Source organism: Choloepus didactylus, chromosome 14 (assembly GCF_015220235.1).
Source record: "Choloepus didactylus isolate mChoDid1 chromosome 14, mChoDid1.pri, whole genome shotgun sequence".
Taxonomy (NCBI): Eukaryota; Metazoa; Chordata; class Mammalia; order Pilosa; family Megalonychidae; genus Choloepus; species Choloepus didactylus.
In genome coordinates, this window is record NC_051320.1 from 95,285,892 (window position 1) to 95,307,562 (window position 21,671).

General features: G+C 44.3%; 1 protein-coding gene across 1 annotated transcript in view; it reads right to left on the reverse strand.

Annotated features, from left to right (window-relative positions):
- TRAPPC9 (trafficking protein particle complex 9) overlaps positions 1-19,969 on the reverse strand; it is a 743,379-nt gene extending 723,410 nt beyond the window's left edge. Inside the window, exons 1-4 of the mRNA XM_037803518.1 lie at positions 19,858-19,969; positions 15,495-16,087; positions 4,343-4,488; positions 1,007-1,135 (exon numbers count right to left, since the gene is read on the reverse strand). Of these exons, the coding sequence (XP_037659446.1) occupies positions 1,007-1,135; positions 4,343-4,488; positions 15,495-16,078 (859 nt within the window). The 5' untranslated portion in view covers positions 16,079-16,087; positions 19,858-19,969. The remainder of the gene's footprint in view (positions 1-1,006; positions 1,136-4,342; positions 4,489-15,494; positions 16,088-19,857) is intronic.
- Positions 19,970-21,671: the final 1,702 nt, after the last annotated feature.

Consider the following 21,671-nt stretch of genomic DNA (forward strand, 5'->3'; position numbering starts at 1 on the left):
GTCACTGTTATCTCATGCGAGTGTTAGCAGTTACAAGAACAAGGTTATAAGCATAGGTGGTGAACACTGCATCTCAAGTCAGAATCAAAGCACGGTTGAAAAGGAGGATCAGAAATACTTACATTTTAAAGTTTCAGACTTTCTATATCACTTCTCAGCCAGCTTCATTTTCCTCTTAAATAACTGAGATCATTAAGAACTCTCCACTGAGAATGTTAAGACATCTTTAAGAATCACTGTGCACACATCCAAGCAGTTATGAGCAAGTGCAGTAACTGGTTCATAAAGGTATTCCTTGCATTCTTGGTGATGGAGGATGGCTTCACTCAGGTCAGAAAGAAATGTAAGGCATTCCCCCATCCGATACATATTAGCTATGGTGGGTTTTCTCTTTGGAGGAAAAAAAATGCCTAAAAAAATCTCATGGATCTAAAATACCTAGCTCTGTATTCTTTGTTATTTTCTTTGTGATATGTGCAACATGACAACTATATCCTGAACCATTAAAGCCAAGTTCATTCACTACAGTTCAAAGGTTCAATTTCCTCAAAAGAAGTTTGTTCACTCTTCACTGGTGCTAACAAGCATAAGCAAATCAATATAATTAAGAGAACTTCATCAACCAGTAAAATAATAAACAGCCCCAAACCCTGAATTCGCTGTTAAAATTGATTTCTGATACTAACTTCATCCAATACATAGAAATTATGAAAAAGACCCAGACCTAAGAACCTCAAGTTAGATCTTCCATGGAATTTTATGCAAGTGTTCCAGAATTCAACTAATTATTATTATCTGTTACTATTATTTAATAAGATTCAATAAGTTTAGTAAGTATTCAAAAAATCAGAAGAAAATGTCTCATGCAAGATTTTGGACTCAGCATGTTTTATACTACATTTAGCACTAGTCAGACCTCACTCAAAAAGGGAAAAGTAAAAAATTACTTTCCTGCTTGCTTTGAAGACTTCAAATGAGTACAGGCCAAGGAAAGAGCAAAGCTTACCTGGGCGATGTCTGTTGGCCGCTTCAGCAGGAAATAAGCTACCCTGAAACCTTCGCGCTCCAGTCTTACCGCCAGTTCCACCAGGATAGTGATAGATGACAGAAGCAGAACATAACCCTTCCAGGGCAGCTGGGCATTAAAAAAAATAAAAGCACATTTAGTAGGGTTAGTGACCCATCATTGGTTCAAATTGCAGCAGCTAAGAATTATTTCAAGAGTTTAAGTGTTTGGAAATGATAGATTTTCCCCAAAGTAAAGATCAAACCTAAAAATCACTCGTTCTGTTACAGACAGGAAGGTGCCACCCCTTTTCTTTCACAGGCCAGTTGAGGCATGAAGACACAGAAAACCCTCACAATGCCCAGGGTTTCACGCAGGGACACTCGTGAAATGGGCAGCCTCCTCATTCACTGATTCATTCATTTAACCAACATTTTCAGCACATGCTGTGTGGCAGGCTCTGGAGGTGTAGAGATGTGCAGCAGAAAGTGCCTTGGTCTGAAAATACTTGAAAGCAATCCCAGCCAGGCAGGCCCAGAAGGAACCCTTTCCACATCACGCACTAAATCCACCTGCTCCATTCGGGCTACAGCAAACACCTGTAGACCTGTGTCTCCCTCAAAGACTTCTTGCACATTTGTTTCTCACTGGTGTTTCTATCCTAATAATCTAAGGCTATGCCTTGTAAGTTGTACTAGAGCGTGTATCTTTATTCATTAATTCAGTGGTTCTCACACTTTTTGGTCATAGAACCCCGTGACACTTAAAAATTACTGAGGACCACAAAGAGCTTTTTCTAATGTGGGTTACATCTATCAATATTTACCTTTTAGAAAATAAAACTGAGAAAAAAAATTAAATAGCTATGTATCAATTCCTTTTAAAATAATAATAAAAATTTCTATGAAAAATAAACTATTTTCCAAAGCAAAAACAATGTACTGGGAAGAATGCCATTATTTTACATTTTTACAGATTTCTTTAATCTGGCCATAGAAGTCAGCTGGATTCTCAGAATTGCTTTTGCATTGAATATATTGCCCTTTCACAGGTTGTGAGAGAATGAAAGGGAAAAAGACAAATAATATCTTAATATCATTATGAAAATACTTTTACCTCATGGACCCCCTGAAAGGATCTCAAATCTCCCCAGGAGTCCCTAGACCACAGTTTGAGAACTGCTGCATTAATGTATTCATTTAGTCCACAAATACACTTCTTACTTAATTCAAGGAATATGAGCCAAACACCTCCTCTGCACAAGGTTCTGTGCTGGCCCAGGGATTCAAAGGTGAAAACGACAGGGTCCCTGCCCTGGACATGAGTAAAGCCCTGTTGCAGGAAGGTTAGGCTCTCAGCCAGACTACAGCCTAGACTGTAAGCTCCCTGCCCTCTGGATTCTTAACCCCCAACACCAGAATCTATCGAAGACCAGCACACACATATTTATCAAACATTTATTTGAGCACCTTACTGCAAAGATTCTGTAGCTTGCTGGTTCTTATCTTAATGACATAATGACAACTGAGACAGGCAGATGCATCTGATTTCCTACAATGTCTCAATAATAGTTCATACGTCTGGAGCTTTTGAGACTAACGGCTGGAATTCAGACACAGGTGATCTTAAGAAAAGAATATCATTTATTCACTTACTTTTCATACAACAAACATGTACAGAGCATCCACTGTGTGCCAAGAACTGCAGGCATTAGAGGTACAGGGATGAAATGAGACAATCCTGACCTCCAGAAGCTCGAGGGCCAGTGGGACAGACAGACAAGTAAGTGGACGGGACATACAGTGCACCCTCACTGGGAGTCTACTGGCCCGGTTATCATGAGATGGGTAAATCACACACAGCTGGCACCAGTCTTTACGTCTGAGTGCATGCTTCAGGAGCCCCCATCTTACAGCGCACTGGGATATGGATGCAGTCGGTAACGAGTATTTATGAAGATTTCTTTCAAAAAAATGAGTAAAACATTCTTTCTCACCCTGCTTATTCCTTTATCTGTTTCTCTTTTCCATCTATTCCTAGTTCCCACTCCCTCTCTTCCACCACCCCTTTTATTTCTCTACCTTCATTAAGAAGCCAAATTATGAAAATGAAGTTGATTTTAAGTGTCTTATAGTGAATGAATAAGTTTTGTGTTTCACAGCTGTTTATTAAATCTCTATTAAAGAACTTCCTTCATTACTTGACAGATATGCCTTCCACTGTCAACATCTCCAAGGAAAGAGCCCTATTTGAGTTCTTATTGACACTACGTTCATTCAACAAGCATTCAAGGGACATCTATAATATGCTAGATGATGGACAGATACAGACGAAAAAACACAGTTCATGCCTCCCACTCCCACCCCCAGGAGACACAGTCCCTGAAGGAGAGAAACACATAAACAAGCAATTCCAGTACAACGGGATAAGCTCTGTAACAGATCAAGTTCTGTACAGATGCTGCAGTTCTGTACAGACCCTGTGGGGATGTATACAAAACTCTGCCTAACTGCCTGGAAGGGTCAGAAAAGGCTGTCCTTTGGATAAGGTTTTTTCTTCTGGTTTTCTGTGTTTTTTTAAATATAAATTACATACCATAAAATTCACGCTTTTAAAATGTACAATTCACTGGTTCTTAGTATTTCTGCAAAATTCTGCAACCATCACCACTATCTAATTCCAGAACATTTTCATCACCCCAAAAAGAAACCCCATACTGATAGTAGTCACTTCCCATTCCCCTTCCCCACAGCCCCTAGCAACAACTAATCTATTTTCTGCCTTTATAGATTTGCCTATTCTGGGTATTTCATATAAATGGAATCATAAAATGTGTGGCCTTTTATGTCTGGCCTCTTTTACTTAGCATGTTTGTGAGGTTCATCTACATTGTAGCATGTACCAGAACTTCATTCCCTTTTATAGCTGGATAATATTCCATTGCAAGGCTAGACCATATGGTTTGTTTATCCACCCATTGGTTAATGTATGGATGAGGTGTTGAAAAATGAGCATAACAGGTGAATGACGTGGGGAATGGAATTCTAAGGACAGGAAACGATGTGCTAAGAACAGAGGAACAAGGAAACACAGCTCGCGGTGCAGGGCCATGCACGTGGCCTTCAGTGCACCCACGTGCAGGTCTGCACGGGGAAGAGGCAGCAGGTCTGCAGAGACGCTCCCCCAGACGGCTCCCCTAGACAACCAGCATGAGCTGGCTGCCTCTTCTCTCGCATCCTTTCTTTGTAGAGCCAGTTTTCCTTTTAATGTTTTCTCCTAGTTCAAATAACTATTGAAATAATTACACATCAGATAATCTTCTTCAGATAATCTTACCTCCAAGCCACAAAAAGTCATTCACGGAGCGGAGCAGTTCCACGGCCATGTGGTAATGTACCAGGGAGTCCTGGAGCATCCCGGCCTGAAGACACAGGTCCCCCACATGTTTCCGCATGCGTCCCTGGCACCGCTTCTTATAGTGTCTAACAAATAAAATACCACGGAAATGTTCCATTATTAAAACATGGCTTCTGACCCAAAAGCACACTGGCTAAGCACTGTTCAATCCTCTCACTACCGAAAAATGCCAAAAAAGCAACTTGAGGCAGTACACTTGAAAGCCAACAACAATAACTGCCAGTTAGGTGAGCGGGAGTGGTACTGCCTTCAAAAAAAAACTGCCAAGTTATGTTTCAAAGGTAATATATATATATATGGGATTTCTGCCATGTATTTCAATTAGGTAACATTGAAATAGGATTCTTCTTTTCAAATTTTCCAGTTGCCACATTAGCAGAATAAAGTTTGTTTCAGCTTTTTAAAAAATCAATCTTCTTCCACTTTCTTTATGTCAAACCTATTATTATTTTATAAAGAGAGATATGCTGCTCATTATAAGCCAACCCTTTGACTTTTACAAACAAGACCTTTAATCGTCACTGTTTCAGAACAAGCTTTTATAATGCTTTGAGAGGGTGGGAGCCCCAGAATACTCACCAACAGCCCTATAAATACTGGCAAGGATATGCTATTAAATAATGCAAAGAGTCCTAACTCCTTATCAACTCGGAAACCAAAACAACTATATCAAAACCTTCCTTAAAAATTTTTAAAAATTCCTGATCTTTTGAATATTAATGTTCTTTAAAGATATGATTTTTAAGAAAAATAGCAGGGGTATTAAATTCTCCTTTCCCAAGAAAGCAATATTATCAAGAACACAAACTCCTATGGAAATCTAAAGGATCTGACGTTCCTAACTAAATGAATGTCATTAACAGATCTCAGTACAAGCTAAATCCTATCAGATTTAACTCTAACAAGCTTTACAAACTCTTTGGCTAACCTGGAATTCAGCTTTTCTGTTCCAAGTATCGCTTGAACTCAAATCATCACTTAAGGCAGAGACGGGTGTAGAGGAAACACCAGCCTCCGCTGCTGTCCTCCTAGCCACAGGTAGCGCTGTGATGGTGCCAGCTGACAAACCCTCCCCACAATAAAACACTAAAACCTGTACTGCTCGTGCCCACCCCAACCTGGCATCTCTCTCTCCCTGGTTACTTCAACAGCCCTCTGCTGCTCTCTGGCCCTCTGCTACCACCCCTCCCCTTCATCCATTCTACACACACACACACACACACACACACACAGCCAGAGTGACACACACACACATACACAGCCAGAGTGACCATCCCAAAGCACAAATCTGATCATGGCACTCCCACACTGCAAACCCTTCAGAGACTCCCAACACAGTTCTAGGGAGAAACGTGGTCTACAAGGGGCTTCATAAAGTGGCCCCTCCTCACTGCTCACCCTTCCTCCTCTGGCTGCGGCCCTGCGCCTACACTCAGCCTTGCTGCAGAGCAAAAGTCCTCAGCCAGCTCAGGCCCTCCCTGACCCCTTCTGCCCAGCACTTCCCACTCTTCCTTAGGGCTCTCTGCTTCCATTCCTGCCGAGCACTCTGGATGAGAGTCCCTGCTGGGTACTCCCATGACATTCTATACTTAATCAGTTCTGACATTTGTTGTCTGTCAACTCTGCAGAGGCAAGCATGTTTTGCTTACTATTGTATGACTACCTCTTTCCCCCAACACTCAAAAATGTAGTTGTTATGAATAAACAAATGCATGGATGGGTTTCAAAACAGACAGACAGAGCTGCTCTTGCCCATTCCTACTCCTTTCTGCAGAACTGTCAGCAGAGGCAAAACCAGGAATACTTTAAACCCTTCACTACCTCCGTTGTCAGTATAAAAACTGAGCTCCTTATTTTATGCATGATTGTTCTAAAACCCACAACTTCTCAAACTAACAAAAAAAAAAAAAAAAGACAGCAAGCTCCTCTAAGACTCTCCATGAGCAGACCCTCTCCAGCATCCTCCCTAGTGGGTACCATCCCACCCTGAGTTCTGGGGGATGTCCTGCTTAGAGCTTCTCAGCACAGAGCACTCTCTGTGCCTCCACCCAAGTCTCCAGGCCTCTGCCCAGGCTGCCTCCTCTCCCTCAACCACTCTCCTTGCCCCCTCGCCAGGCTAACTCATACTCTGTCCTCAGAGCTCAAGGCAGAGACCTCTTCCTCCAGGAAGTCTACCCTGATAAGTCCTCCAAAACAGGACTTAGCCTGCTGCATGGTTACTATCTGATTATTTGTCTATCCCATCCACCAAGACCATTACCTCTCTGAGGGAATCTGGGAGGAGGAGGAAGAGAAATCAGAATTACAGCCCGAGCCCCAAATTCAAGGATTATCATAGACATGTCTCAAGCCACAGGACTTCTCAGGGGAAAAAATGTTTAATTGAACAACTGTGAAAGTATCTTACTCTGACGGAAACATATTGTATTAATCTGATATAAAACAATGGAGTGAATAATAGAAACTGAACAGAACTTCAGGGAATGTGCTCCCCAGTGCTCCTGAGAAACAGAAAAATGTTACTACATTCAATTCACAAAAAAAAAAGCAGTTTCCACAGTGTCTCTCCCTCACAAAGATGAACAGTGTTTTAGTCACTTCCTGGGTATGTTTTCCTGCTCTAACATGGAAAAGAATTCAATATCCAAATGAACTTTTCTTCTTCCCATAACATAATTGTCAACTCGATACATGGATAATTTTAAGAATACTACCATTATATTGGCTCGCTATATTTTGAATGAGACTTTTTAAATAGACTTTACTCTGAATCAAAAAGACAAAGATTTGCTTTCGAGCATCCTATCTTAACTCTTCAAAAGAAGTCAATTATTACATCTTTGCATGAACGTAACAAAGATGCACATCTGCTGTAGCGAAATATAGTCCAGAAATTTTTCAAAAAACAGTAAGCACAATCATTAAATTCAGCAACAATTACTTTTGAAAACATAGGATTTTCACAAGAAGTCATCTAAACACCTTTCATATTAAGGTCATATGATTGAATAAAACCATTTAAAACATTTTTAAATATAAAAAAACAATGAATCCTAGTACTTTGGGGGAAAATCTGCAAATGCCATACAAACAAAATTCTACCTTAGATTTATATAATGTAAAGTACTTAATTCTCAGAATGCTATGTGCCCCAAGACTGGGTTGTCTCAAGATCACAAGCAATTCTGTTCTAATCCTTTGAAAAGCACAACAAGAAATGTATATCACAATTAAGACAATTCATTTTCTAGTTAGTGATGGTACAGAGAAACAACTAAAAATTTTTAACCCAATTTTGGCAAAATTCAGAATAAAAAAAGAAAGAAAATTAGGGCATGCATCCTTTCTTCTTTGAAAATGAGAACGTCAGTTATGTTTAAATCTCTCTAGAACTTCTGAATTCTCACATATGCAATTATTAGAATTGTTTAATCTTAATTAAATTCTATTACCATTAAATATGTTTAATGGATATGGAGGAAAACATACAAGCAGACAGGATATTAAAAAGAAAACTCCAGCATGAAACCACAATAGCAAATAAATTTGAAGTTAACACAAAATTCAAACATAAAAAATATAATGCCATTAGCTTGTTGTAAATTTTTTAACTAATGGTACACTTTAAACCATGAGTAACAGAACTTAGCCACAAAAACATGAATATGCTATAAATACTTAAAGAGTGACCCTTATTCCTAAAATACAAATTGTAAACAATGGTTAAAGGAATCAGAATTAAGAATCAGTAGAAAAAGTAATGGGGTTAGGTCCTGAGAATCCCCTAATTCATCATGGTCTTGTATCAATAATAACTAAATCATAGGCAAAGACCTGACAGTCTACACAGATAAAGGGAAATGCATCCTTTCTAGAAGTTGTATAAAAGTACCTAAAACAGAGCCTCAAACATTGTAAGAGAAGGCACTCAAATTGTACTTCTTTTCTGCACTTAACGCTGTAATTAAAATTCAATTAAAGGTATAGGCTATATTCTCTCCATGACTCTTGACCAGATATAAAAAGACAATGTTTTATTTTTGTGTGATTTTTATTACACTATTTATATGGCTCAGAAAAGCAAGAGCTCTGTATTCAAATCCAAAAACCAATTTATATCCAAAGAAACTTACATATATTCAAATCCATAAAAAAGGCAGAGCTGCCCAATAATAGTTTGCAGTTAAAATCTAAAAGAACTCTCCCCTCGATGTTGGACATGACTCCGAGGGATGAGCCTGGCCTTGACATCGCGAGATTGAGACTGCCTTCTTTACCAAAAGGAGGAAAAGAAATGGAACAAAATAAAGTCTCAATGGCCGAGAGATTTCAAACAGACTTGAGAGGTCATTCTGGAGGTTATTCTCATGCAAGCTGTAGCCAGATATTGCAAATTGCCACAATATGCCAAGCACCAACCAACAATATTCCTGAAAACCCTAAAGAATACCCTGGGCTCTATCTAAGATTCCATAAACGCTTTACCTACTAAGTTTATTTTTTCAGAAACGTAAAGCCTCCAGATTGTTCCTGTGCCAGATAAGCCCTGAAACCCAGAGGGACCAGTCTCTCTGAGAACATCTACCAGTTTCATTCCTCTACCCTATAAGGTCAACACCTCTTTCCAGCACCAAGGAGTTAATATGGTCACTGCCCAGATATCCCTGAAGATTGAGAGAATGATCAAATGAGAGGAAGGAGGTATAACCGAGAAATTAGGATTTAACAAATGATTATGACCATTGACTCATTATGTAGAAACTAAATTTCTTCTTAGTTTCTAGTGTTTTAGAATAGCTAGAAGGAAATAACAGAAATAGCTGAGCTATAATCCAGTAGCCCTGATCTTTAATAATGATTATATGTAGTTACAAAGGAAAAAAAAAGTTGGTTGCCCCTGTTTGTATGGATCTACTTCTGGAAGTTTTATTCTGTTCCACTGATCTATAGAACTATCACTGACAATACTACACTGTCTTAGTTAACCTACCTTTATTGTAAGTCTTAAAATTGGGTAGAGTGCAATACTAGGGGTTAAAAAGGGGGAGAGAGGGGAATAAGGGTTATAGGATGTTTGGGGTTTTCTTTTTTCTTTTTATGTATTTTTCTAGAGTAATGCAAATGTTCTAAAATTGATCATGGTGATGAATGCACAAATATGTGATGATATGGTGAACCACTGTATACTTTGGATGGATTGTACGATGTGTGAATATATCTCAGTAAAATTACATTTAAAAAACTAAAAGAACTTTGATAAAGGTGATCTTTTTTATTATTAGATAGCTTTAGAAGTATCTGCATAATTAAATAACAGTCACAGCCCATATATTTTGGAGGGGAGAACCACCAGATTACATACATTATGTTAATGCAATCAAATAAATATACCAAAACATGGTACAAAATAGACAACCCTAAGTTGTAAGGGGGCTCTAAACAGAAAGTAAAAAATAGAATGTTTTATACTCAATGTCAGATGCTATAAAGGCTGCTAATTGATATTGCATCTTTTCTAATTAATAACTTATGAAAGCAAATTGTTAGTGTTAATTATCTCCATCTGAACTTTTTTATGCTGAAATTGCATATTAAAACAAACAAACAGCTCGGGTTTATCCTGCAGTATATGTTACATTCTGCTGAAAGAAATCTTATCAAGGGAGAAGGGAAACGTTTTCATTTAAAAGTTCAGAATTGCTAGGTTTTATTTTGCATGTGTGCACTATGTACAACCAAGATATTACAGGAGTGAAATGAAAAAGCTCTCTCTATGGGCTGCCTAACCAACAAGTTTGAGCTTAGATCTGCAGCAATTAAACAAGGGAACTGCCACTGCAAGTATAACAGGCAGGTAATGGACTTAGTAGAGACAAAATGTCTCTGAAGTCCGACAAACCAGGGTCTGAATCGTGCTACTTCATGCACTACCTGTGTGGGGGGGACTAATTAGTTAACCTCTCTGAGACTCTTTCCCACTCTGCAAAATGGGCTGCCACCACCACCTCGCATGGCACCATGTGGCCTGACTAGACTGTGTGGGAGGAGGCTAACTGGACCTGCAGTAGTGGGGGTCTCCCACCCTCCCTTTCCCTTGTCCGCAACTATGACCCCCCAGTAAATATGAAGCCCCTGATGTGGGACTGTGCTGTTCATTTTTGCATCCACCCACACGGTGTCCTACACTTACCAGGATCAAAAAAGAATCACTTCCTCAAAGGTAACTCTCAATGTACATTAAGAGTTGTGTTCTTTAAGTCTGCTTTTTGGGATGAAGACTATTTCAGAACTATCCAAGAAGCCTTCCACACGTCAGCTCCTGGTCCCAATTCCCCATCACCTCAGGCTCTATCCAATCTGCTCTTTTGTTTCACAGGATAGAAAGAGCCCGTTGGTTGGGAATCCCTACCCCTCCTCACACCTTTCTCCCCGCCCAGGTGAGCGCCCACCCCCACTCAGCTGGGCTCCATGGGGGCGCATCTCCTCCGCCCCACTGCCCAGGCAATCTTCCTGAAATCTTTCTGAACACATCGCTCCCTTCAGATTGCCTCAAACCACCCCCACTCACCCAGCACCTGTAGGATAATGGCAGCTGCTTCTAAAACCCCAAACTCCTTAGAAGAACAAAGCCTCCCCAAGGTGGGCTCTCCTCCGGCCCCTCGGCACAGGCTTCAGCCCTGAGCCTTCCTCCCCCTCAGTCCAGTCTCCCCAGAGACGCTCATCCATATTCATGGTTTAAAATACAGTCTAATTGCTGACGGCTCCTAATGTTCACCTCTAGTCGAGGCCTTCACCTGCAGACTCTTAAATCCAGCTGCCTCTTGGCTATCTCCAATCGGAGTCTAACTGGCCTCTCCAACAACACATCCAACAGTCGCTGGAGTTTCACCCCCATTTCCTCCCAGTCTTCCCATCTGAGCAAACAGCATCACCACCCGCCCTGCTGTTTGAGTCGGAAACCTAAGCGTCACACCCGACTTCTCTTTTCCTCCCCTCACCCCTGCACTGTAATCATCAGCAGGTCCGGTCATTTCAGACTCTAAAACACGTCTCAGCTTTGGTTCCTCAGACCTGGCACAGGACACAGCACGCGCAGCCACACCCACTGAAGGGCATTCCAGGCACGGGTCACCTAGGAAAGACCCTTGTCTCTCACAGGGGGCTGAGAGCGCTCCTGGGTAACAGACACTAAGGACACACCTGCCTCATGGCAGAGATGAGAGGCTCAGAGGGGAGGAGCCCAGGCAAGGCCCTTCTGAGAGCGAAGGAGCAAGAGAAAGGGCCTGCAACCCCAAGGGCCAGCCCAGCCATCACACCGTCCCTGCTCTGGCTTTTCTAAGCTGCGCGGCTTCTTTCAGCACTTCTTGTACTTGCTACATTTGCACTGTTTTGTTCCCCCAACTCTGCGCGTAATAAAATCTTTCTGAAAGTTTGGCCTGTCTTAGCAGAGACAAAGTTAAGAATGAATGTGTTCACATCTGGACCAGAACGTGAGAGAAGAAGCAAGTCGCCCTGGCCAGCACAGCGGCAGCGGCAGCACAAAGCCTTTCCCAGCAGTGACATGAAAAGGAGGGGAGAGCACACAGGGACCAGGTCCACCGCAGGCTCTCCTCTCGGGGCTAACCCCGGATGCTGGAGGTTCTAGATCGCGTATGTAAACTAACGACCCGCCCATCAGTAATGGGCTTCAGCTTCAACAAATGCAGAAACAGTTACTTCTCACCAACCCAGGGGTAAAGGAAAGCCTGGTGCCCATAAGGTCCTGTGGGGTGTCTACAGGTGAACTGCATGTCCGACTCTGGGAACATCCTCCTGGCTACAGCAGAAAGGGGACCATGGTGGCGAACAGAGGTTCTGGTGTCCCTAAGATTCCAGTGAACTGGCTATTTAGGAGAAGCCCATATTCTCCTGATAGGTAGAAAAATCTCCCTTGAGCCCTCATCAAGGGGGCAAAAACACTAGTGTAGAACTGCAAGGGCCTCTGCCTACTCTAGGTGGCAAAGTCGCTGAGGAGAAGGAAAACTGCAGGGCATGCTCACGACGAAAGGGAGGGAAAGGCCTCGCCACGGCTTCCTGCAACGTCCCCCCCAGGAACACTCCCAGCGAGCATCACCATGCATGCCACACAGCACAGCCAAGGGTCGCATGCCTCGTACCCTAATGTAAAAGCTAGACTCAAGCAAGGCTCTGCAGTTTTAGACTTTCCAAGTTAAAATGCCCCGTGTAAGATCCCTCTGCAGCCACCTAAATCAATCAGCATCTCACTTTCTCAAAATGAAAAATTAATAAAGGGTCATTTGCACCAAATACGACAGAACAAACAAGTTCCCCAGAGCAAGCATTTTAATAGGAATCAAACACCAGTGAGTTACATGCTAAAAAAGTAAAAAAAAATTTTCCAGGATAACATGGATCTAGGAAGCAGTAAATTTTTGTTTTTTAAAGCAAGGAAGGCTATGAGAAGGAAGCACATAGGGAAATCCAGCTATTTTTAACGCAATGTGTTCACAGCCTACCTTTTCAGACCCAACAACATACTCACAGGGCAATATGATGGGAAAAAAAAAGGAAAAAAAAAAAAGAGGAAAAAGCAAAAATTAGATACAAGAATGAAAGTAATTTTGATAGCTACAACACTATGTGTTCAGTATCACCATCGGTCTTGGAAGAGGCTTGAGACAGACGCGAACTTTTAAGTAAAACACACCCGCACCTAAAGCTACAAGTACATCTGGGACCTGAAGTCAGAATTCTAGGCAAGAGTCTGTTCAATTTGTCAAACTGAAACTGGACTTACACAGAGACATTTCTTTTTGCACTACAAAGTACCATCTCATCTCAGGCTGGACATTTTTTATCATTCGTCCCCAGAGCTGTAGGCGAGAGCTAAGCTCTGTACTGTACCAAATCACTGCTCAGAAAATTAGAGAACTGTGGAGAAGTGAAAGCAACAAGAGCTTAGGATTTATTAGAGGAGAATGTATTTGATTTGAGATCGCTGAGATTCACTCACTGAAGTTCCAATCCTGCCTGAGGGCTCATCAAGATGACCATCCCAGGGGAACGGAATGGGCTTCAGACTGGCTGTGTCTCCGGAGCCCTGCACAGTGCCCGTGAGGCTCTTGATGCACGAGTTAGTAACTATCGGCCACCACATGCAAGGCTCTACACCAGGCCTCCGTCCTGACACAGTCTTGTTGCTCCTGCTGAATTGTGAACATAGATTTCACAAGACAAAAAAGAGCTAGCATTGTCTGGTGGATGTGCAAGCTCAAAGCCAAGAAGCTGACAGCTGAAAAATGTCACTGGTGCCTAGTGTGGGGAAGGAGGAAGACACCAGTGAAGGGGACAGAGCTGGGTCTCTAACCCGAGCTGCCTTTGAAGCTTCAGCTGCACACCTACCTCCCTGAGCAAGCCTTCTGGTCTGTAAAGCGGAAATAATCCACTCCCTGTAAGCCTTGCAGGCTGTTGTAAGGATCAAACAGCAGATGGGAGGGCCCGGAATTCCATGCAGAGCTGCTTTCTAAGGGATGATGACTATGGGTACCATCTTGGCCTGACAGCAGAGTGGGTTTCTTCACACCAGGCAGTGCCCCACGGGCCAGGGGTCAGGCCTGGTTCATGTACCAGCTTGGTACTGCCCAGCACCTGGTAGCGACCCAGGTTTCTAAACCTTGCTCCCTCAGCTCCACATCAGTGGACAGCAGTGCCACGTAAGTCCAGGCCAACACGGGGACCAAGCACAGGTCATAAATACAATACGCCTTTTCCTCACCTTAAGCTAAATGAAAATGTTCAGGTCAGGAAATGAAAATTACTTCCAACTCTGCAAAGCACCACCTGCAGGTGTGACTGGGGTGACTCCACTTCTAGCTCACAGGGCCATGCTTGGCCTCTTTCCCCCAGTTCTGTGACTCTTCCTCTAAGACCTGCAGACAACCAGAAAGAGGCTCAGGGTGGCTGGGCACCAATGCCTGTGAGCACGAAGCCAATTGGTGACACGGCTCCACCATGCCCTTTAGCGAAAGGGGGTAGGACCAGCTCTTGGCAAGTGACTGCTGCCTCAGCTCACATCTGCATCTCATCCTCTTCCGCTGGACAGCCACGATACGGTGAAACCAAGCAAGGACCAGCAGTGGAGATAAGCGATGAAGAGGAGCTGATCTGCAACTCTGCCCAAGGTCAAGTTTCGGACTTACGAGGAGAGAAAATCATGAAGACTGACCTTTTCCTTCTCCACCTAACAGCTCTTCTCATACAGAGAATATAAACAAGCTTTCCATCGGAATGAGGCAGCTATTTAGGAACTCCCTAGTGGTATTTCTGATAATCTGATGTTCTGTCTTGGCTGATCTCTAAGTGGGGAATCAGACACTGTGGTTACCAGGTAAGAGAAAGGTAGCCTGATATGAGGCACAGTGCCAGGCCTGGAGTCAGGGGCATGCGCTCGACTTCCAGATCAACTATTACCCATTTCTGTTCACACTCCAGCTTCAGCATCTCATCTATAAATCCAAGGGATGAAATTGAACACAAGTTTTCAAAGTGCTCCAGGGCACAGGTTTACATAAAAAATGTAAACCACATACATAATTTTAAGTTTTCTGGTTTCCACATTTTTAAAAAGTAAAAAACAGGTGAAACTGATTTTAATAATATACTTTATCCTAACATAGGCAAAATGTCATTTCAACATGTAGTCAATATTAAGAAAATAGTAATACTTTACATTCTTTTTTTCTGTACTAAGTCTGAAAATCTAGTGTGTATTTTATTTACAACCTTGTTTCTAGCACTCAAGGGCAACATGCGGCCAGCAGCTGCTATACTGGACATTGTAGCTCTAAGAGATCCCACTAGGGGATCCCCACTGAAAGGCGGGAGTGAACATACTAATTTAAAAGATTTCCCTTAACCAAAGTCTGTCCCCATTGTTCAAAGCCCGGAAACCCACAGACTGCACCTTTCAACCCCTCACTGCAATGAAATTCCACCACTTGACTATCCCATGTGCTGTGAGGAAGCAACCCCAATGTGAAGCCAAGGCACCTGAGTCTCCAGGTAAACCTACCTACTGTCTGTGTCCAACCCCACGAAGTCCTTTTTCTCAAATGGGACGCAAAGCAGGGGGATCTTGTCCCCGGACTTGTCTGTGGCTCTGTCCAGGCGCTTGGACTCAAGCACGATGAAGAGCGACTCGATGAAGTCTTCAGTCCTCTTCTCCACCGAGTCGCAGTCGTCGTAGTTGGGGTAGAAGGCCACGTCGGTGCGCGGCTGCTCGGCCACCTCCCCCTGCAGCCCGAACACGAAGAGCCGGGAGTCGTAGAGGGTGGAGCCATAGATCTCCTTCTGCACGTGGAACTTCTCAAAGGTCTGCGGCCAGTCCCTGGGGGAGAAGCAGTCGGTGATGGTGATGAGGCCCACGACCTTACGGTGCGTCTGGAAGTCGCCCCACTCGTTGTTCTCGGGAGGGTAGTGATGCCGGTAGCGGATGCACAGGACCCGCTGTGAGTCCCGCACGCTGATCTGGCTCACAGAGGAGATCCTCTTGTAGATGCGGAAGAAGTTCTCTTCGGATACGATCCCGACAGGCTGGACCACAACCAGGAGGGTCTGGTGGTCCTCAGCACACTGCATATAGTCAGGGACGCTCATCTCGAATTCCTGAATGGAAAGAAAAGTGAGACTTTGAGATGCACCTGTTTGGAAGGCTGTTGGCCCCCTATGGGAGGCAGGGACTCTAATGCTACCAGCTGGAAGGCAGGATAAGCCCCAAATAAAACTGTGAAATAAAATGAGTCCTTGGAGTTCTGCATGGGGCTATCAGAGCACCTCTCACAATCTCCTAACTTGGTTTTTCTGTCTCTTGCACTAGGCTTTGAGCCCCTGCAGAAAAGAGGCTGTCCCTTACCCTTCTATTCCCAGCACCTAGCCAGGTAGAGAGTATGTGCTCAAAAACGTTTGCTGAAAGAATAAGAAAATGAAGGAAATGCTCCACCATCCCCTCAGCATGACATAATGAAAAGAAGAACCACACTGGATTTGAATTCTAGTCTTCATGTGCACCTCAGCTACAAAATAATAGAGATAAATAAAACTTCCCTTATGAGACTGGTAGCCGGATTAAGTGAAGTTGCAAAGATAAAGGGCCTAGCATAGTACCTACATAAGCACAGACATTATACGACTATACTAAACCCCAGGTATAAGCTGTGCCACCCTGGGCTAGCTTTTGTAACCTCGTTGAGCCAATTTTTTCAGAAATAAAATGAAAACAGCATTCCATTTCCAGCACTGTTGCAAGAATTAATTAGATAACCCACATGAAAGAATGTGGCCCACAGGAGATCATCAGTAAATGTCTGAATGAATGAATGAACAAAGAACCAAAGGAATGCTGTTCACCCATCCCGGGAACATCACAATGGAAACAACCCTGACTAGGAACCGGAAGACTATGTTCCACTCCCAGCTCTATCACTCCCTGTTTCGGTGACCTCAGGGAGGTCTGGGCACTTCTCTGAGCCTTAATTTAAAGGTGAATAAAATGAGGATAATAACACATCCCTTTGAGACAATATTCTATATTGTTCTTTGACATTGTTCTATAATTTTGCAAGATGTTACCACTGGAAGAAACTGGGTAAAGTTTCTCTGTATTATTTCTTACAACTTCATGGGAATCCACAATTATCTCAAAATAAAATTTTTGAGATAAATTTTAAATAAAGACTATGGAGGAGGACAAAGAGGAGGAAAAGAGACAAAGGGAAGGGAAAAAGAAGAAAGAGAAACACCATACAAGTCCCTTTCCCTATAATACTGTACAATGAAATTTCATCAAATTAATTTATTTCAATCCAAAATTAAGGTGGACTTGCATGTAATAGGCTATGGAAATTGAGTATTTTGGAGCCTATGGATTTTCCCAATTCAAAATGCTCACTGGCCACTCTGTGCCAACAGTACACTGGGCGCCAAGTTCTCCAAAATACTCATTTTTATTGTTAACATATGCACAAACCATACACAGGCCCACACACACAAAAAAACGTTGCCTCTAAATAAGATCATATTAATGAAATTTAAAGTGGCCAAGTAGCAAATGGTATTAGCAAAAAGTACGCTGCTATCCCATCAGCAGCCAGTAAACAGGTAACTCTGGTTCCATGCAGCAAGTCTGCCAAGTTGGGGCTCGGGTCCAAGCACTGGCTCTAACAGTCCACGTGACCATAAGAGAGTCACATAATTTCACTGAGGCTTGGTTTGCTCTTTTGTGAAAAGCTGCAGTTGAAACCAATGATCTATAAAATCTCATCATTCATGTGCCCTACCTTCCCAGGACTTACCAGGCTCTGTATTAAGTGCTGAGGATGCATAGATGGCAAGACAGGGTCCCAAATATATTCATGGATAGAAAGGGGTAATATCAAAAAGATGCCCCTTCTCCCCAGTTTGATATACAGGTGCAATGCATCTGATCAGAATTCCTTCCAAATTTTTCATGAAATGTAACAAGTTAACTAATGCTCAAGAATAAAGAAACTCCAGAAAAACCACCACCAGGGAGTTGGACTTGCTCCACAAGATATCAACACCAGACACAACCCCTAACGGGGCACAGGATTTATTTTGGGGAAGATGGAAATGTTCTCAAATTGACTGTGGTCAATTCACAGATTAGAAACTCTGTGAACATACTAAAAACCATCCAACTGAACACTTCAAATGGGTGAACTGTGTGATATGCAAATCTCAATAAAACTGTTGCCACACGAATGGAGAAACAGACCAGTGAAACACGACTGGGCTCAGAACCAGACCCACACATACACATCTAAAAAATGGCAGAGTTGCCATTGTAAAGCAGTAGGAAAGGCCCTTCAGTAAATGGCACTGAGACAATGGTTACTCCATGAGTAAGAAAAAGATATATGTGATAGTTAATTTAATGTGTCAGTTTGGCTAGGTTATGGCATCCAGTTGAAAACACATGCACACACATATGTGCATATGTTCATAGCACGTTTTTGGAATAGCCAAAAAGTGGAAACCACCCAAATGTCCATCACCCAGGGAATAAACAAAATGTGGTATATCATATAATAGAAGACTATTCAAAATAATAAAAATAAAAAAGAGCACAGTACTGATGAATGCAAAATACAACATGGATGAGCCCTGAAAAATGCTAAGGGAAAAGAGTCAGTCACAAAAGACCACAAAATACCTGACTCCATTTATATGAAACACCCAGAATAGGCAAATCCACAAGAGATGGAATATAGATTAGTGGTTGACAGGGGCTGGGGCAGAGAGGGAAATGGGGAGTGATTTTGGGGGTGATGGAAATGCTCAGGAATTAAGAGAGTGGTGATGGGGTTGCACAACTGCAAATATACTAAAAACCACTAAACTGTACATTTTTAAAGAGTGAGTTTTAAAGAATGTGAACTATAGCTCAATAAAGCTGTTATGAGAAAAGTTTCCCGACAACTATTTTTCTCTCTACACTACTAGTTCGCCACACATTTTAAAAACAACAACAAAGATTTGTAGGTTTGCAATATTCCTGGGTCTCCAACCGCATGCCCCTCCCCTCTTCTACTTCATGTTGACAAACACTAGATGGGCTGCACCAAGAATTGGCTATAACTCCTTTAAAAACCGACAGTCACTGGTTTAAACTGGGGGTGGGGGTGGGGGTTGTCGGCGGCCGTCACAGCCCCACAGCCGTGAAATCACTTTGAACTACACTGAGCCCTGCTTTCAACCCTTCGCCCCTCTCTCTGTAAAAACAGGTGACATCACACCCCATCCCAACATCTCGGAGTCTGGCTTGACAGGCATTTTCGTCGGGAAGGTGAACCGAGGAGCGCTCAGATGGGACACCTGGGAGGGACGGGATGCAGCGGGGCGCACACCGGTGCCTCTTTTCCCGAGACTTCTTTGGGATAAGTTGGAGGAATTTCGTCGCGGGGAAACGGCGCCCGGCGCCTCCGAGCTGGACGCGAGGCACTTCTAATCCAGAAGAGATGCAGGAGGGAAAGGGGGAAGAGGGAAGCCCCGGGCAGGGACCGCGGCTGGGGGGCGTGGGCTGCAGCGCCCGCGGGGCCCGGGGGCGTCAGCAGGCGGCGGGGAGGGGGCGGCCCAGGAGGGAGCAGCTGTGAGAGCAAAGGCCGCGGCCCGGGAGGCGGCAGGTGTGGACCCGGCAGGTGTGGACCCGGCCCTGGGCAGGCGCAAACGGGACCGCGGGCCGGGGCGGCGTGGGCCCCGCAGGCGGGGACAGGCTCGGCCCAGAGGCGGTGTGGGCAGGGGCAAGTGCCCTCGGTGGGACACACGCCGACTCGCGCCCTCGCACCCGCGACCCCCCGACAGCCCTCCCCGCGGCGGGGCCGCATTCCCTGGCCGGGAGTCCCCCACGTTGCACTTACACAGCGGGTGGTCCCGGGCCCGGAGCAGGAGCCCACGGCCTGGCCAGCGAGCGGGGTGGAGCGGGCTCTGCGGCCGCTTTCCCTACTCTGAGCTGAAGCTTCCGACAGGGGGCCGAGCCGGCCCTGCTCCTGCGCATGCGCGGAGGGCAGCTCCGGGCCAGTGATCCACTCCGGGCTTTGGAAGGGACGCTGGGGGAGGAGGGGGGACGGCGGGAGGGGGGAGGACGGCGGGAGGGGGGAAGTCGGGGCAAGGACAGGAGGGGGAGAGCCGAGGCGGGAGGAGGAGTCGGAGGCGGGAGCAGGCGGGAAGAGAGGGGCGGAAAAGAAGGGGGAAGAGGGAGGAGGGGCGAAGAACCTTAACCCTCCCGGCCGCGCACCCGGGGGAGGCCTGGCCCGCCCCCGCTCCACGCTGACCCCTCGAGGCCCGAATTCCGCCCCGGGGGAGACCGCCTGTGCTGCCCGGCCGTCCCTACAGCCACCGCCGCGTCGAGGCCGGCTCTGTGCCCCCGAGGCGATGACGCTAAAGAGGAAAATTACCCCCGTGGGGAGTGAAAATCCCCCTTTTTTAAAGGTGGGGAAACCGAGACTCGCCGGGCGCCTGCGCGCGTTGGACCCTCCCGAGGGCGCGCCGTGGTGCAACGACGCTGTGGACGCGACAGGACTCCAAACCGGCCCCGAGCAGGGCCGCTCTCCGGAACCAGGCGCCCAGCTTGCTAGGGGGAAAGCCGCTGAAGAATTCAGTCCTCTCTCTGTTTAAGAAAAAAAAAGGAAAAAATGGAATTAACATACATATGTTGGAATATGCATTGAATACTTGGAAAGACAACGAAGGGATTGCTAGTGGGCACCCCCAGGGAGGGCCTGGAGAACATAGGGGAAGGAACACAGTTTTTTTACTACATGCACCTATTTCTTTTTCCATTAAATAAACGTAAAAAAAAAAAATGTAATGGAGAACAGGAATGGTTCTCAGCAAATCCAGCAGCCCCGGACAAATGGCCTGCATCACCAGTGTTGCTTTAAGCCAGCAAGCAGTTATTGACTCTGCTACATGCCCAGTGCTGTTTTATGACTTATTTTATTATTCATATTTTTTTTTATAAAATAATACACTCTTCCTCATCCCTGTTCAGGGCCAGTGGAAAACCATTTGGATTTTTATTGAATTGTTGTCCAAGGAGCAGAAATGAGTAATAAATAGGATGCAACATCCAGGTAAAACAAATGGAGCAGATTCCCAGCTTGCCAGAGTTTTCAGCAGAGGCACCCAGGGGCTGAGACACAGTGTCTCCAGGAAGACACAAAAAGCTGCCCAAGGTGGTTGCCCTGTGGTGTTGACAGTGAATGGGGTGGACAACTATGGAATACAGAAGACAGACATTGATGAGAGAAACCATTTGTGGACACATTTATCTTCTGTATGCCAGGAACAGGCCCCAGGCTGAGGTCACACAGACTCAGGAGGTCCATGGGAAGTTGCTATTCTTAGCACTGAGGTCACAAAGGATACATCACTTGGCTGGGGTCATGCAAAGTGGGCGGTGTTACTTGGGGATTCAAATCCCTGGCTGGCTGACACCACTGCCTGTGCTCTTTCCAAGGCCCTTTTTGGTTTTTATCCTCTCTGTAAACAGATAAGAGAAGCAGCTTGGAAAGCAAAATTGAAAGCTGGCAAAAGGAAACATTGCTTAGTTTTGTAGAGTGTTTGTCTACAGTGTACACACACATTAGTTTACTTTATTGTCTCAGCAAATTCATGGGGAACTGAGCAAGGGAAGGGATTATTTATTATTCTGCATTTTTACCAATGATGA